The sequence below is a fragment of the Engystomops pustulosus genome, chromosome 4 (genome assembly GCF_040894005.1).
Source record: "Engystomops pustulosus chromosome 4, aEngPut4.maternal, whole genome shotgun sequence".
In the NCBI taxonomy this organism is placed as follows: domain Eukaryota; kingdom Metazoa; phylum Chordata; class Amphibia; order Anura; family Leptodactylidae; genus Engystomops; species Engystomops pustulosus.
Window position 1 is genome coordinate 164,840,091 of NC_092414.1, and position 14,536 is coordinate 164,854,626.

The window sequence follows — 14,536 nt, forward strand, 5'->3', positions numbered from 1 at the left end:
GGCGTGGCTTTGGCGGAGTGGAAACTCAGACATAATTAATATGTGTCGCAGCCCTTTTTGGGTGCTGTAAACTGGCGGAAAGTAGACCAAAAGAAAACTAGTCTAGCAGGGACTGTTGGACACATTTCTGGTGCTCGGGACAGATTTTTGGTCCCAGGGACAGAAAATGGTCTCGGCGCCAGAAATGTCTCTGCACAGCTCCACAATATTAAATGTGTATCTTCTTTCCCAGAGCAGGTCGGTAACAAAGCCAATGTAGACACCGACACTTTAAGTAAATGTCCCCCTATGTATGAATGGGCCTTAGTCCCCCTTGTCTCTGTCTGGTTTCTCCCCCTGCAAGGCTTATCTCTGGTGAGAACTCTAGTTCTGCAACTGAAGCATCTTTTTTGCTTGTAAGGGAATATGCAGAGTAAGTGATCAGAAAGAGACTGTTAATAGCACTTGCTCAGCACCTCCTTTGACAATCATAGAAGACGCTTCAGCCTCAGAGCACCACAATCCCTCCAGACAGAGAACGAACCAGGTTTCCTCAATACATACAGGCTGAGAAGGGAATAAACATAAAATATAGAAGCATGTGACTCCATACGTAAACTTAGCATGCGATGCTCCTGCTTTAACCCTTTCAGTTCCTGGGAAACAAACGTTTTCATTTGCTTGATGTCCATTCCTCTACGTTTCTAAAAATATATAAAAATATTAACAGTAATAAGTAATGAGACTACCAAAAATCAAACAGCAATGCTGATACTGATGTAATTTATATATTTTATACTATATATTTTTTTTATATGTGTAACATTCTAATCTAACCATGTTACACAAACTATGTTTTTTGGACTGTAAGACAAATATTTTTGCTACAAAAAAATTTTTTGCTAAAAAGTAAGGACAGGAGGATCGGGCACTGCCAGACCCTCCTGACCGCTGTCCGGCAGATCTGGTGAGCTTCACCCAATCTTCGAGAGAGGAGAGCCTGTGCACTACTCTCCCCCTACTGGTGTCCCGACCAGTGCTTTTGCAGGACCTGGAGTGATGTCAGAAGCAGGACTGATGCACTGCAAGGTCTTTAAATCCCCTAATGCTGCCAGGGGAGGGAGAAGGACAGAGAGGAAGGTGCAGTTTGGTCTGTGCAAGGAGAAGAGGTTTGTGTGTGTGTGTATAGCAATAATGAGATTGTTTGTGTGTGTATATGTAGCAGTGCTGAGTGTGTTCATGTGTTTGTGTATGTATAGCAGTGCTCAATGTGTTTATGCAAGTGAATATATGTAGTATATATGTAGTGTGTAAATATGTGGCAGAGCTGTGTGTGAACAGGTAATTTAGATTGGTGTAAAACATATTTTTCCTTTTTTTGGATGACTAAATCTTGGAAGCATCTTATAGTCCAAATATGGTAACTGCAAACGCAATTAAAAGAAAAACATAGTAGCCCAAGTTATTACTCTGCTTTACCAGCTGAGGCCAAATAAACAAGAAAAGATTTAGCCTGCTCACACATCTCTCTTTACATGAACAAGGTTGGGAAAAAGAGACAACTCACAACATAATTGACTTACATCATACTGAGATTGCAGGTTGCGAGCTTTCTGACTCAGGAAGCTAAATACATTGGAGAAATGCTCATTCCGAATTTCTCCAAATACCTAGGGATACAAGAAAATCACATATACATTATGAATTATCTGATATTTTAAAGCAATGCATATAGGATGCGATTATACCCATGTGTGTCCAGCATAGGACATTGCAGTCTAGATGTAATATGTTCTTTCCAAACTATATAGGTCAGGATGGCGATTATAACAATTAATAGTCATTTGCCAAGGACAGATCTGGGGGCCTTCGTTAGTACGCGGAGTAATATGAATATTACGTATTAAATGATATTATATATTATATTATTAGCGGTTTGTATGGAGTTGGATAAGCTGTGTTTGCTGGTTGGATGCCATATACATATGAGTGATGAGGCAGTGTTAGAATCTTAGGAATGTGGAGGAGATCACAATCCTGAGGCTTTCTACATTCCACAAGACTTCCAACCATACTAATATAACAAGGTCTGTGAATAATCACGGTTTTAAAATCTGCTTTTCTATTAACACAACAACAATAGATTTTACACACAAAAAACAGATCTACCTACAAAAGAGTTACAGAGGGATTTGAGCTGAATTACATAAAAAGAAGCTATCCTGAATAGTTTCTTACCTTATCTTGAGAGTTCAGAAGAATTTTCACACTTCTGTCAGATGATGTCACCTCAGGCCCAAACTCCACACTTCCTAAATCATATAATAACAAAATATACAGGAATCCAGAGATAAAAATTCAATTTCATCTAAAAGATCATGGGGGAGTATTAATTTATCAAAATGCACCAAAATTCTACAGCAGGTTGAGATACTTTATATACTCAAGTATGAGCCGAGTATAACTGGAAAAACGTATTGACTCGAGTATAAACCTAGGGCCAGCAGCCCCTCTACTAATAACAGCCTCCCCACTAAGCAAATGCCCAGCAGCCTCCCCCTGTAGTGAAGCGCCCAGCAGCCTCCCCCTGTAGTGAAGCGCCCAGCAGCCTCCCCCTGTAGTGAAGCGCCCAGCAGCCTCCCCCTGTAGTGAAGCGCCCAGCAGCCTCCCCCTGTAGTGAAGCGCCCAGCAGCCTCCCCCTGTAGTGAAGCGCCCAGCAGCCTCCCCCTGTAGTGAAGCGCCCAGCAGCCTCCCCCTGTAGTGAAGCGCCCAGCAGCCTCCCCCTGTAGTGAAGTGCCCAGCAGCCTCCCCCTGTAGTGAAGTGCCCAGCAGCCCCCCCCTGTAATGAAACACCCAGCGATCCCCATATCTCCTGTTCACATAGGTATTGTAAAGCAGGAGACAAGTGTGACCCAACAAATGTAAATATATGTGTTTTAATCCCATTATCTCAAATTTCAACTCACCACATTTAATTCGAAAAATATCATCGACAAGTCCTTCATATACGACTTGAGAACACATGGGAGTGATGTAGTCCACATCTGGAAGACCAAGATAGCACATTAACTGATACTGAACTTTTTTCTCTATTAATCTGGTTGAAAGTAATAAAATAATTAATTTCTTCACTATACATTTACAACACACTGCAGTCAGTAGTAATTGGCTAATAAGCTTAAATAGTAAAATTGGCATGTAAAAGAAATTAGGTCAGGCAGGACTCTATAGCCCAAGTCTGGCCACCACTGCCAGAGTGTGACGTGGTCGTATCCGAGGAAGCCATCTGGTTTCTAAGGGACAACATGACTATATTTATGAGAAATTATCTTCACACAGGAACATTTTTTTAATAACATCCAATTGAAGAAATGTTTATATATAGCAGATTAGTGAAACTGAATGTGAGTGCCCAGACGAGAATACCCCTTTAAGTTTTGCTCTACTATGTAAATTACAACCAGAATTCATATTTTCAGTGTATACCAGAATAAAGTTTTTGAAGCACAATTTCAATGGGTTGGACAGTCCCCTTTAATGACTGAACATTACACATTGCTTACACTGTCTATAGCTAGAGAATTTTTTATGTTGCAGTCAACAAACCTAAACCCAAAAACCCCAATAAAGCCAACAAATGCACAATAAAGTGTGCAATGCAGAGACATGAAAAGGCGTTTGGGTAAAGGGTATTTCTATATGGAATATTTATAGAACATCCTGATCCCTGTCTCATGCCTGTAGTGAATGGAGAGGTGGCTGCACATATTCACCATTCTACATTCACTTCCAAGAATTGTAGCACTGACATTTTTCAGTCATTTTGAACAGCCTATGTGAATTAAAATATTGTAATGAAAACCATCCTAACCCCTGTCAATCATGAAGACAAGTCCTAGATCTGGTTTTCTCTCCTTTTGAACAACTTCTTCATCTTCAAGAAGCTCTTTCCACATCTCATAGGTCATCTGTAAGGAATATATATACATTACAATACAGATAAGTGAATGTATTGCTGCTTAAAGAAGGTGCTCACCTTTCAAGAAATAAGTCAACTTTCTTCAGATTAACAAACACATTGGGAAGCAACAACTATTTTTGCCCTCCAAAGAGTCCCAAAATAGGGCTTTTATACAATTTGTAGAGTAAGGTTTGCTCAAAAAGCCGTCCTGTATAACTAACCTAAGGTGCACATTACTACAAAATCATCATTACCTTCGCACACCTTCCTATCCCATACACTTTGGACATTGGTCCAAATATGGTGTTCAGTAAATTCAGAGATCTTGCCACAGTCCCAATCCATCTTTGCTCTCCCTCCTGGAACAAAATAAAAGTTATCATTTTATGTTTAATCCAAGAGGCAACAAAGTAAATCACCGTTAACCCATAGAAGATTCACACGGGGTATAACTGGTAAAGATGAAACACATCCATAATATTAAAACGGAAACTGCAAGTAGTTTTGTGGTTCAATAGTAAGACTTTATCTACGTAGTAATAATAATAAAAAATATACCTACAAATATTGTTAGAACTTTTTCCATTAGAAATCTTCTGTTAAAAGAGCTGTGTATTATTTAAAGAGATCCGGTCACCAGTACCCACTAAACTAATAGCCCCCACCCCCACTTAGAGTATGAAATGTCCTTTCTGGAATTCCCTCTTTTGTGTGAAATCTTAACTGGAATGCATCAAATAAATCTATGTTCTGTGTTGTCTCCAGTGGTGCAGGGGTCAGATATTGAGGGCTTTCTCATCAATACAAAATCATGGGCAACCTTTAACAATCTAAAAATTTTATATACATCACATATACAAATGTTAAAAGATTCACTTCTCTAATATTGATTTTATGGAGGTTCTCCTCATGTGTCTCCTCTCACAACCAAGGAAGGGAAGGAATTGGATGAGGAAGAGATTTATGGGTAACAATATTACATAACCATCAATTCTATTAAGGTGTAAAAAGGCATCTAGACCCTTCTTGAAGCTCTCTGCTGTCCCTGCTGTGACCAGCGCCTGAGGTAGGCTATTCCATAAATTTACAGTTCTATTAATTCTTACCTCTAATAAATTCCTACCATTAATAAATATATTAAATAATAGTGGGCCAAGCACAGAACCCTGGGGTACACCACTTATAACTGGTGACCTTTCTGAGTAGAAATCATTGACCACAACTCTCTGGGTACAATCCTTCAGCCAGTTTTCAATCCAATTGCAAACGACTCCTGTCAAACCAACAGTCCTTATTTTCCCCATCGGGCGTCTATGAGGGACAGTGTCAAATTCCTTTGCAAAGTCCAAGAACACAATATCTACAGCAGCTCCTCGATTGAGGCATCTTCTCACCTCTTCATAGAAGCAGATAAGGTTAGTTTGACAACTTCTATTCTTAGTAAACCCATGCTGGCTGTCACTTATTATTCTATTTGATGTCACATACTCCAGTATATAGTTTTTTACTAACCCTTCCAGTATTTTCCCCACAATGGAAGTTAAGCTTACAGACCTGTAATTGCCTGGCGAAGTTCTAGAGCCCTTTTTACATATTGGCACCACATTTGCCTTGTGCCAGTCACTTGGCACCACACCAGGCATTAAGGAAGCCCTGAAGATTTTAGACAGCGGTACAGCAATAACAGAACTGAGTTCTTCAAAAACTCTGGGGTGTAACCCATCTGGTCCAGGAGCTTTGTACACATTGATTTTATTGAGCTTTGATTGTATCATGTCTACATTCAGCCAGTCTAGTATATTACAGGATGCATGACCCTCACTGGGACCACCCACGTCAGAAGTTCTTTCTTCTATTGTATAAACGGAGCTAAAAAACCTATTAAGTATCTCCGCCTTCTCTTGGTCTCCAGTCACCGATGTCCCATTTTCAGAATAAAGGGGTCAAACCTGCTCTAACCCATTTTTTTCACATAGATATACTTAAAAATTTTCTTTGGTTTTGTTTTGCTATCTTTAGCCACCTGTCTTTTGTATTTTGGCTGATTTGATTTCCTTCTTACAGATTTTGGTAAGTTTTTTGTAAGTATTGAAAGCCTCAGGTGACCCGTCAGATTTATATTTTTTTAATGCCCTCTTTTTATTATTACATTTATTGCCCTTTTAAGTTCTTTCCTAACTCTGCTTTGGGTCTACAAAATATATGACACTTTACTTTATGTAGTGTACTCAGTTATATCGAGTGCTACAGAAATTAGATCAACCAGTGGGAATGATGAAAAAAAAATCAAAAAGTTTTTTTGTAATAAGAGGAAATGGTGTGCCTAAGGAGACCAATGGCTTGAGCGCTATCCTTGAGGAAACATTCTCTAATTCGGGTTATACATACTGTTCACTACATATATCACACTTTAGGGTTTTCCAATACAAAAGAAGGGAAACAAAAAACACCCTTTTTAGTACTGGTTTCAGTTTTGATTCAGTATTGATTATAAATAGTGATGGGGTGGGTGCCAGCATTGTACTCACTAGAAAATAGTCCCGATAAAACTCTGGTAGCTCCATACTTATGATGTCATCATCCAGTGGAAGGAGATAAAAAGGCCATTCGTCACTAGTAACATCTATTAGTATATTAGGGGAAAAAGTAAGGTATTATCAATCATGTGCCATTCATGGTACAAGGCAGGACTGATATAGACCATAGTAGAAAGGAAGAAATACATTGAGACAAATATAAGTGATACAATGTCTAGATGAAGTGCTTCCTCTGACGGATGATATTTTGGAGTAGGAAGAATCTGGAATGTTTTAATCTTGCACTCAACGTAGATGAGTATCTGTTGGTAGTTGAGTCTCTTCTTCCCACGGTGTACAGTAACTTAGGGGAAAAGTTGTCACATGCGTTTGCCTTATAGATACTGAAGGTGTATGGGCATCTGAAGACTATCGCTAGAAAGGTAATTCTTAGTATTTAGTACTGAACTTATACACACATCCCTTATCAACATAGATTACTGTTTCTAGCTTATCTGAATAACTTCTACTACTCCATTTCTATCTGCTTTAAAGGAAGTCTACAATCAAAGTAAGTGTCTCTGCTTCATCAAGCTTGATTTTGATGGTAAATTTCCTTTAAGTAATAAATTATTAAGTGAAGCACAAAGACAATAAGTAATTGAGGCTATATCATCATAAGGTGTATACAACGGTCATATACACTCACCGGCCACTTTATTAGGTACACCATGCTAGTAACGGGTTGGACCCCCTTTTGCCTTCAGAACTGCCTCAATTCTTCATGGCATAGATTCAACAAGGTGCTGGAAGCATTCCTCAGAGATTTTGGTCCATATTGACATGATGGCATCACACAGTTGCCGCAGATTTGTCGGCTGCACATCCATGATGCGAATCTCCCGTTCCCCCACATCCCAAAGATGCTCTATTGGATTGAGATCTGGTGATCTGTGACTCATTGTCATGTTCAAGAAACCAGTCTGAGATGATTCCAGCTTTATGACATGGCGCATTATCCTGCTGAAAGTAGCCATCAGATGTTGGGTACATTGTGGTCATAAAGGGATGGACATGGTCAGCAACAATACTCAGGTAGGCTGTGGCGTTGCAACGATGCTCAATTGGTACCAAGGGGCCCAAAGAGTGCCAAGAAAATATTCCCCACACCATGACACCACCACCACCAGCCTGAACCGTTGATACAAGGCAGGATGGATCCATGCTTTCATGTTGTTGACGCCAAATTCTGACCCTACCATCCGAATGTCGCAGCAGAAATCGAGACTCATCAGACCAGGCAACGTTTTTCCAATCTTCTATTGTCCAATTTCGATGAGCTTGTGCAAATTTTAGCCTCAGTTTCCTGTTCTTAGCTGAAAGGAGTGGCACCCGGTGTGGTCTTCTGCTGCTGTAGCCCATCTGCCTCAAAGTTCGACGTACTGTGCGTTCAGAGATGCTCTTCTGCCTACCTTGGTTGTAACGGGTGGCGATTTTAGTCACTGTTGCCCTTGTATCAGCTCGAACCAGTCTGCCCATTCTCCTCTGACCTCTGGCATCAACAAGGCATTTCTGCCCACAGAACTTCCGCTCACTGATGTTTTTTCTTTTTCGGACCATTCTCTGTAAACCCTAGAGATGGTTGTGCGTGAAAATCCCAGTAGATCAGCAGTTTCTGAAATACTCAGACCAGCCCTTCTGGCACCAGCAACCATGCCACGTTCAAAGGCACTCAAATCACCTTTCTTCCCCATACTGATGCTCGGTTTGAACTGCAGGAGATTGTCTTGACCATGTCTACATGCCTAAATGCACTGAGTTGCCGCCATGTGATTGGCTGATTAGAAATTAAGTGTTAACGAGCAGTTGGACAGGTGTACCTAATAAAGTGGCCGGTGAGTGTATGAATAATATATATATATATATATATATATATATATATATATATATATATATATATATATATATCAGGCGGTCCCCTACTTAAGAACACTCGACTTACATACGACCCCTAGTTACAAACGGACCTCTGGATATTGGTAATTTATTGTGCTTTAGTCCTAGGCTACAATAAACAGCTGTAACAGTTATCACAGGTGTCTGTAATGAAGCTTCAGTGTTTATCCTGATTCTTATGACAACCCAACATTTTTAAAATCCAATTGTCACAATGATTAAATATACAGTTCCGACTTACATACAAATTCAACTTAAGAACAAACCTACAGACCCTATCTTGTATGTAACCCGGGGACTGCCTGTATATATATTATTATAAATAAACTGCCCCTTTAACAACCAATAAAATAGAAAATCTGCCGACCACACTTACCCCCAAAAACTCCTTCCTCCTCCAAAATCATATCACATGCATAAAACTAGAGAAGAAAAACAGGTTAACTAAACAGTTTCACTAAGATGTATGAAACATTGAACAGAGGTGAACGACTTTTAAGAGAAGAAAAATAAGTACAGTATTTGGTTTTGAATGTCTCAGTATTTTTAAGTAATGATGTCTTGTTGTATATTAATTAATCGCTGTAGAAAGTCACTGGTCTGAATACACACACTCACTGAATAAATCCCTGTGGCCTGTGAGCGGCACATTACCACAGAAGCCACAAGTGCATCACAACCATATTACAACCAAGGTCCTTCAGCAACAAGTTCATGAATGGCAGTGGCCAGTGACTGGCTTGGATTGGCCCACTCCTGGACTAGTCACATCCGAAGCAACAGGATCAGCGAGATATTCAATGGGGAGAAGTGACCCTTTGGGAAATAACATGTGTGGCACTTACTTTCTGAGGACTAAAGATGATCTTATACTTCTTGCTTAATCCTGCTTTCTTATCCGCGTTAACAAGATCTGTAAGAGAAGAACAACATACACAATAAGAATACATTTTACACTTATCAACCAGTACATGAATGATGGCTCAACGCAGAAAGATTTGTGACATTTGTTACGTCGTTTGATCCTTCAATTTGTGTGCTAGCAGTATGAAGATGGTGGTATCTTATCAGGTCATGTAAGAGACATGTCTATTCCAAGATATCTGGTGAAGGAAAAAAGAAAGTACTTACTAGCAATATGCTTGACATGCTTGACACGTGGCCGGATTAGAAAGCACAGCCTAAATACAGAGAGGATACAGTGAGAAGTCTTTGCAGGGTATGAAACAGTAATATACTGCAGGTATTCAGAAGGTCAGGTTAAATATGATGTGACAATCCAGTCTGCAAACATTATAAAGTAATGAATAATAATCAGTATGTAATAAGATATAGAAATGTGAAATGCTATCCAAAAATATTTCATCACAATAAATGACAAGGACTAAGAGGTCCATAAAAAGGTGGTTAAGGTCACAGAATAGAAAAGGAAGACTGTACAATACTTACTGCTCAGAGTTGGAATAAATGGGCTTGTTCTCCAGCTTATACAGTTTGTCGATGTCATGTTGCTACAAGACAAAACAGATCCACATTTCATCTTCCACCATTACTCCAGTGAACACTCCTTCCTAAATTTACTATATGGTACCTTTAATATAGAGACATTTGCAATCCGATCTAAAGGACTCATCAATTCCGGTTCAATGAACAGATCCTTTTTTCCTGGCAGCTGTAAGTACATAACATGTTGGTTAAAATTAAATTGCTAAAAACAAGGAAATTATATTTGAGGACCTTTTTTTAGATATAAGTCAGCTATTTAAAAAAAAAACTAGATAGTTAGGTTTTTCAGATGAAGATCACATGTGGAGACCCACAGATTTGCCCCTTCCAAAGCAAATCTAGTCCACCAGGTTCAGAACTGAACAACATAAATATAAGGTGAAGTGGCAAAGTAGCACCACATTTTATAGAAACTGTAAAGTCCTCCTTGGTCTTTATTTTGACAGACACCGTCCTGTATAAAAGCCATTGTTCCAGCCGATGTCTACCAGCACGGTGCCCCAATACATTGCAGTCTGCCAGCTCAGCAGTTTGTCATATGGCAAGCCACAGTCTATCTGTCAATTGCCTTAGCATTCAATGCAGAGAGCAAAAAGCACAGCTATGTATGTAACACCCAATAAAACTTCAATCATGAAATAGAAATGCATTTTTTACAGTTCCACTGGTACTAACAATGCCATCTGCAGTTCTGTGTGGTCACAACAGATTGCTTTTTAAATCTGGACCATTCCTATTAGGCTGCTGATGTAAAGTGGATGTTGCAATCCTTCAGTGTCTGCAGTATCCCCTGTTAAGCCTGTTACACACGAACATATGCAGCCCGTATGTATATGCATTATGGTAGCACAATCCCACGGCTACACACAGGGCAGTGGATGGGAGTTACCGCATTACACAGAAATATAATGCAATGAAGTTCCTTTTGCCGGCCAAACAGCCACGCTGGAACTGTAATAGTAAATACAGTTCCGGCGTTCAGCCGGCCGAGGGAACGTCCCTGCATTATATTTCTATATAATATAACAATCTTAATGTGTCGCACACTTGGCTCCTAGGAGCTAACAACGGCTCAGGACCGGTCCACAAATAGTCCCTCAATTAAAACAAAACAAAGAGAAAAATACCTCTGACCGGAGCTCCAACAGTCCTTTATAAATTCTTTATGAATCCAACACGGTATATTGCTTGACGCAATATTCATTCTTTTTTAATGAGTATTGCACGTCTCCACAGGTTTCTGACAAGAATAGGTCACCATTCAGACCAACTCCTAATCCTCCTTCATTGCCATCTCTCTTTAAGACAATTTCACTAGAAGAAATACGCGTACGGATAGTGTAGTATATTCTTTGTAGTTTAAAATTTTATTAAAAAATATACAAAATGTTTGTAAAAATGCACATATCTAGACATAAGCAGGACGCCAGTCACACATGTCCACCCGACCCTGGGTTTCGCCTACTACGCCCTGGAAGAAGCTGTGTAGGCGAAACCCAGGGTCGGGTGGACATGTGTAACTACGCGAATTTCTTCTAGTGAAATTGTCTTAAAGAGAGATGGCAATGAAGGAGGATTAGGAAACACGATGGAGTTGGTCTGAATGGTGACCTATTCTTGTCAGAAACCTGTGGAGACGTGCAATACTCATTGAAAAAGATACGTCAAGCAATATACCGTGTTGGATTCATAAAGAAATTATAAAGGATTGTTGGAGCTCCGGTCAGAGTAATTTTTCTCTTTCTTTTATTTCTATATAATGCAGGGACTTCTGTCCTCTGCTCTATGGGATCATGCCACCATAAGGCACATATTTACACAGATGCACTCTAACACATCACGACTGACAGACGATATGATAATAATAATCTTTATTTATATAGCTCCGTCAAATTCTGCATCACTTTACAAGTCAAAGGAGACATATACAAATATAATACTACATTACAGAGTAGTAACAGTCATATGGAACAATATAAATAAGGGGATGATGGGTGATGGGGGTGATACAGGAGCTTACAGTCTATGAGGATGATACAAGAGGTTTAGGAGCTTGTATAATGGTCCCGCCATTCTTTATAAATGAACAGTAGAAAATCATTTAATTTAAAAATTCTGCTGCTTGAACCAGCCATCAGCCACCATCTTATAAATAAAGGTGAAAGTGACTGCAGCGAAGCCTGGTATATATTTGGTGTTTGCTGGATAACAGACGGGAGGTAGGACATAGGATGGATTATTAAAGAGAGAGTTGACATTTCATGCAGTTAGCGAGTGTGATCAACCTAAAGAGATGGGTTTTAAGTGCAAGTTGGAAACTTTGGAGGTTGGGTATGAAGTTTACAAGAATATTCCACTTCACAAACTAGCCTGCTATAGGGTTTCTAGAAAGCAAAAATCACAATATTTTAGGAGGGCTTCTAGTAACCAAAAAGCAAAACATTTTAATGATACATTTTTATTTGGACAGCACCATCATATTCCACAGCACATTACACATTACTGGGGACATATACAAAGACTTTACAGGGTAATAAAATGGTCAGATAATACAATAGGCATGAGAGCCCTGCCCAGAAGAGCTTAAAAGCCACAAGGGAGGACACAAAAGGGGACATTGCCATTCTTTTATTCTACCCCTTTGACTACTAAGAGTAATGAATGGTAGCTTCATTACATTCCTTTAAATAGGCAGCATATAAAGCTCTAAAGGGGTTTTCTGGTATCACAATATTGAGTGCTAGAACAGAATCTATATAGTGGAATGCTGTGCAGGTAATGTAAATACCACAGAGCCAAGTTGAGTGCCACAAAAGCCAAGGCCCAATGGACACAATGATTAGCAGTGTCCATCTCAAAATTTCCGTCATTTATAATGCCAAAAATAATGCTAGCAGTAGAGCTATTTTTGCAATTATAAATAACGCAAGCATAGGACAAGGGAAACTTGCATACATGCCAAGTCAGTGGTAAATGGAAGGACATCTGTTTATCATCACTTTTGAGTGTCCCTTGTTCTATTCCATAACAGAAAAAAGGAACGAACATCATTAGTGGGTGGTAGTGTGTAATTAGCCTTGTATTGATGCTTTTGAGCTTTGAAAAGGCCACCAATAATGTGACTGCAAAAAAACCCTTTAGGTCCAGTTCACATCTGTGTTCAGATCTCTGTTATTATCTTCCCCCACTAAAAAGGTAGTTTAACAGAAGTTTAACAGATCCATTAAAATGTCTGTTTATTTCAAGTGGCTCAGAACTTACCTGCTCCAGAAGATAAATGAGCTGGTCTCGGGCCAGCCTCTTCAAGATGGTGAAATCAGGAAGCGCTGGAGCATCCAGTCTATCTGATGCCATTTCTATTCGCTCTTAGTAACCCACCTAAATAAGAAAAGTCAACAATTACTTAACATACCCTGACTTCAGGTATTTATTTAATGTGAGTGGCACGTAGACTTTACACTAACTAGATTAAGTAGTACAACTAGTTCTGTTATGTATTGAAATATTTTACTGGACAAAAAACATGATGGCTCCTACTTGATACCCAAATTGTAACAAAGATGATAAAAGACAGAGCATAACTGTCTAATTTATGGGGGGCAGATCTCTGGGGAAACCAGCACCCACAACAACCAGCTCAACAAATGTCACTGAATGGTCCATATGGCTGAAGCATTGGTGGATATGCTCAACTAGTGCTCCATTTGCTTCTATGGGTCCTCTGCAATTGTCCGCAGTCCTATAGAAGTGAAAGGAGTGTTGGTTGATCATAAGCAATTATTCCTACATGGATAGAAACGGAACACAATAATTTGCTAATCTCATTGATTCTCATTTTAAGGGATCATATTAAACCTTGTCCCATACACACATGTAATTATTATATGACATGATGGCCATAGATAAACTTGCCAGAATCCTGCTTACATTTCTACATAGCTGTTTAGGAAACGTGTGAAGTGATTTGATTGGTTGTTTCAGAACAGCAATGTCTACTAGAACATGCCTAGTGATATTCACCTGGACAAAGGGCGTTATACTATAGGGCTGAATGGGTGACAGCTGACAGCGCTACCTGACTGTGACAGCGGACTTCCGGCAATGTCCCAAGTACAAGAAGTATAAGACCCCTTCCCTTATCTATTCCTGCGGTGCCCAGCTACAGTCCCCAGGACTCACCCAGCTCGGAACCTTCCGTAATAACACACCCAGTACTCGGCTGGGAGATGGGTCTCCACTAGGAACTAAAGTGAGGGGATCCAGTGAGGGAAGCAAACAAGGAACGGACAGCTTCCGGTACAGGCAACGGTAGAAGGATAGGGGTAATCATGGCAACAGGCAGAAGCGGAAGTCATCCTGTTTGCACTCGTATTACTCCTCCGTGTGTGGTGTTGGTGTTACTATACATACAGCCGTGTGTACATACTGCATATATAATATATCTCTATATAAAGCTTCTTTCATCCTTACTATGTACATTTCCATTCCTGAGTCTAACTTTTTAATGGAGAAGAAAGATAGAAGCCGTGGCGGGTGTAGGCAGATGCGTCCCTTGCATCAGTCCTGCTCTCTAGGCCATTACATTGTACACAGCTGTGGCAGATGTCTACTGCCAGGG

The 14,536-nt window shown here is 39.8% G+C and overlaps 1 protein-coding gene across 4 annotated transcripts in view; it reads right to left on the reverse strand.

Moving 5' to 3' along the window:
- Nucleotides 1-14,250, reverse strand: part of VPS33B (VPS33B late endosome and lysosome associated) — a 28,935-nt gene extending 14,685 nt beyond the window's left edge. Inside the window, exons 1-14 of one of the 4 annotated variants that reach the window (XR_011855019.1) lie at nt 14,098-14,250; nt 13,180-13,296; nt 10,004-10,084; nt 9,862-9,923; nt 9,544-9,593; nt 9,258-9,325; nt 8,789-8,834; nt 6,469-6,563; nt 4,195-4,299; nt 3,851-3,947; nt 2,946-3,023; nt 2,218-2,291; nt 1,563-1,649; nt 593-683 (exon numbers count right to left, since the gene is read on the reverse strand). Coding sequence is in view for 3 of the 4 variants with exons in the window: in XM_072148431.1 (XP_072004532.1) it covers nt 593-683; nt 1,563-1,649; nt 2,218-2,291; nt 2,946-3,023; nt 3,851-3,947; nt 4,195-4,299; nt 6,469-6,563; nt 8,789-8,834; nt 9,258-9,325; nt 9,544-9,593; nt 9,862-9,923; nt 10,004-10,084; nt 13,180-13,272 (1,027 nt within the window). In the remaining variant the exon portion in view is untranslated. Of the gene's footprint in view, nt 1-592; nt 684-1,562; nt 1,650-2,217; nt 2,292-2,945; nt 3,024-3,850; nt 3,948-4,194; nt 4,300-6,468; nt 6,564-8,788; nt 8,835-9,257; nt 9,326-9,543; nt 9,594-9,861; nt 9,924-10,003; nt 10,085-13,179; nt 13,297-13,845; nt 13,867-13,938; nt 14,065-14,097 lie in introns of those variants that run through there. The other 3 variants (XM_072148431.1, XM_072148432.1, XM_072148433.1) reach the window with 3 other exon arrangements.
- Nucleotides 14,251-14,536: the final 286 nt, after the last annotated feature.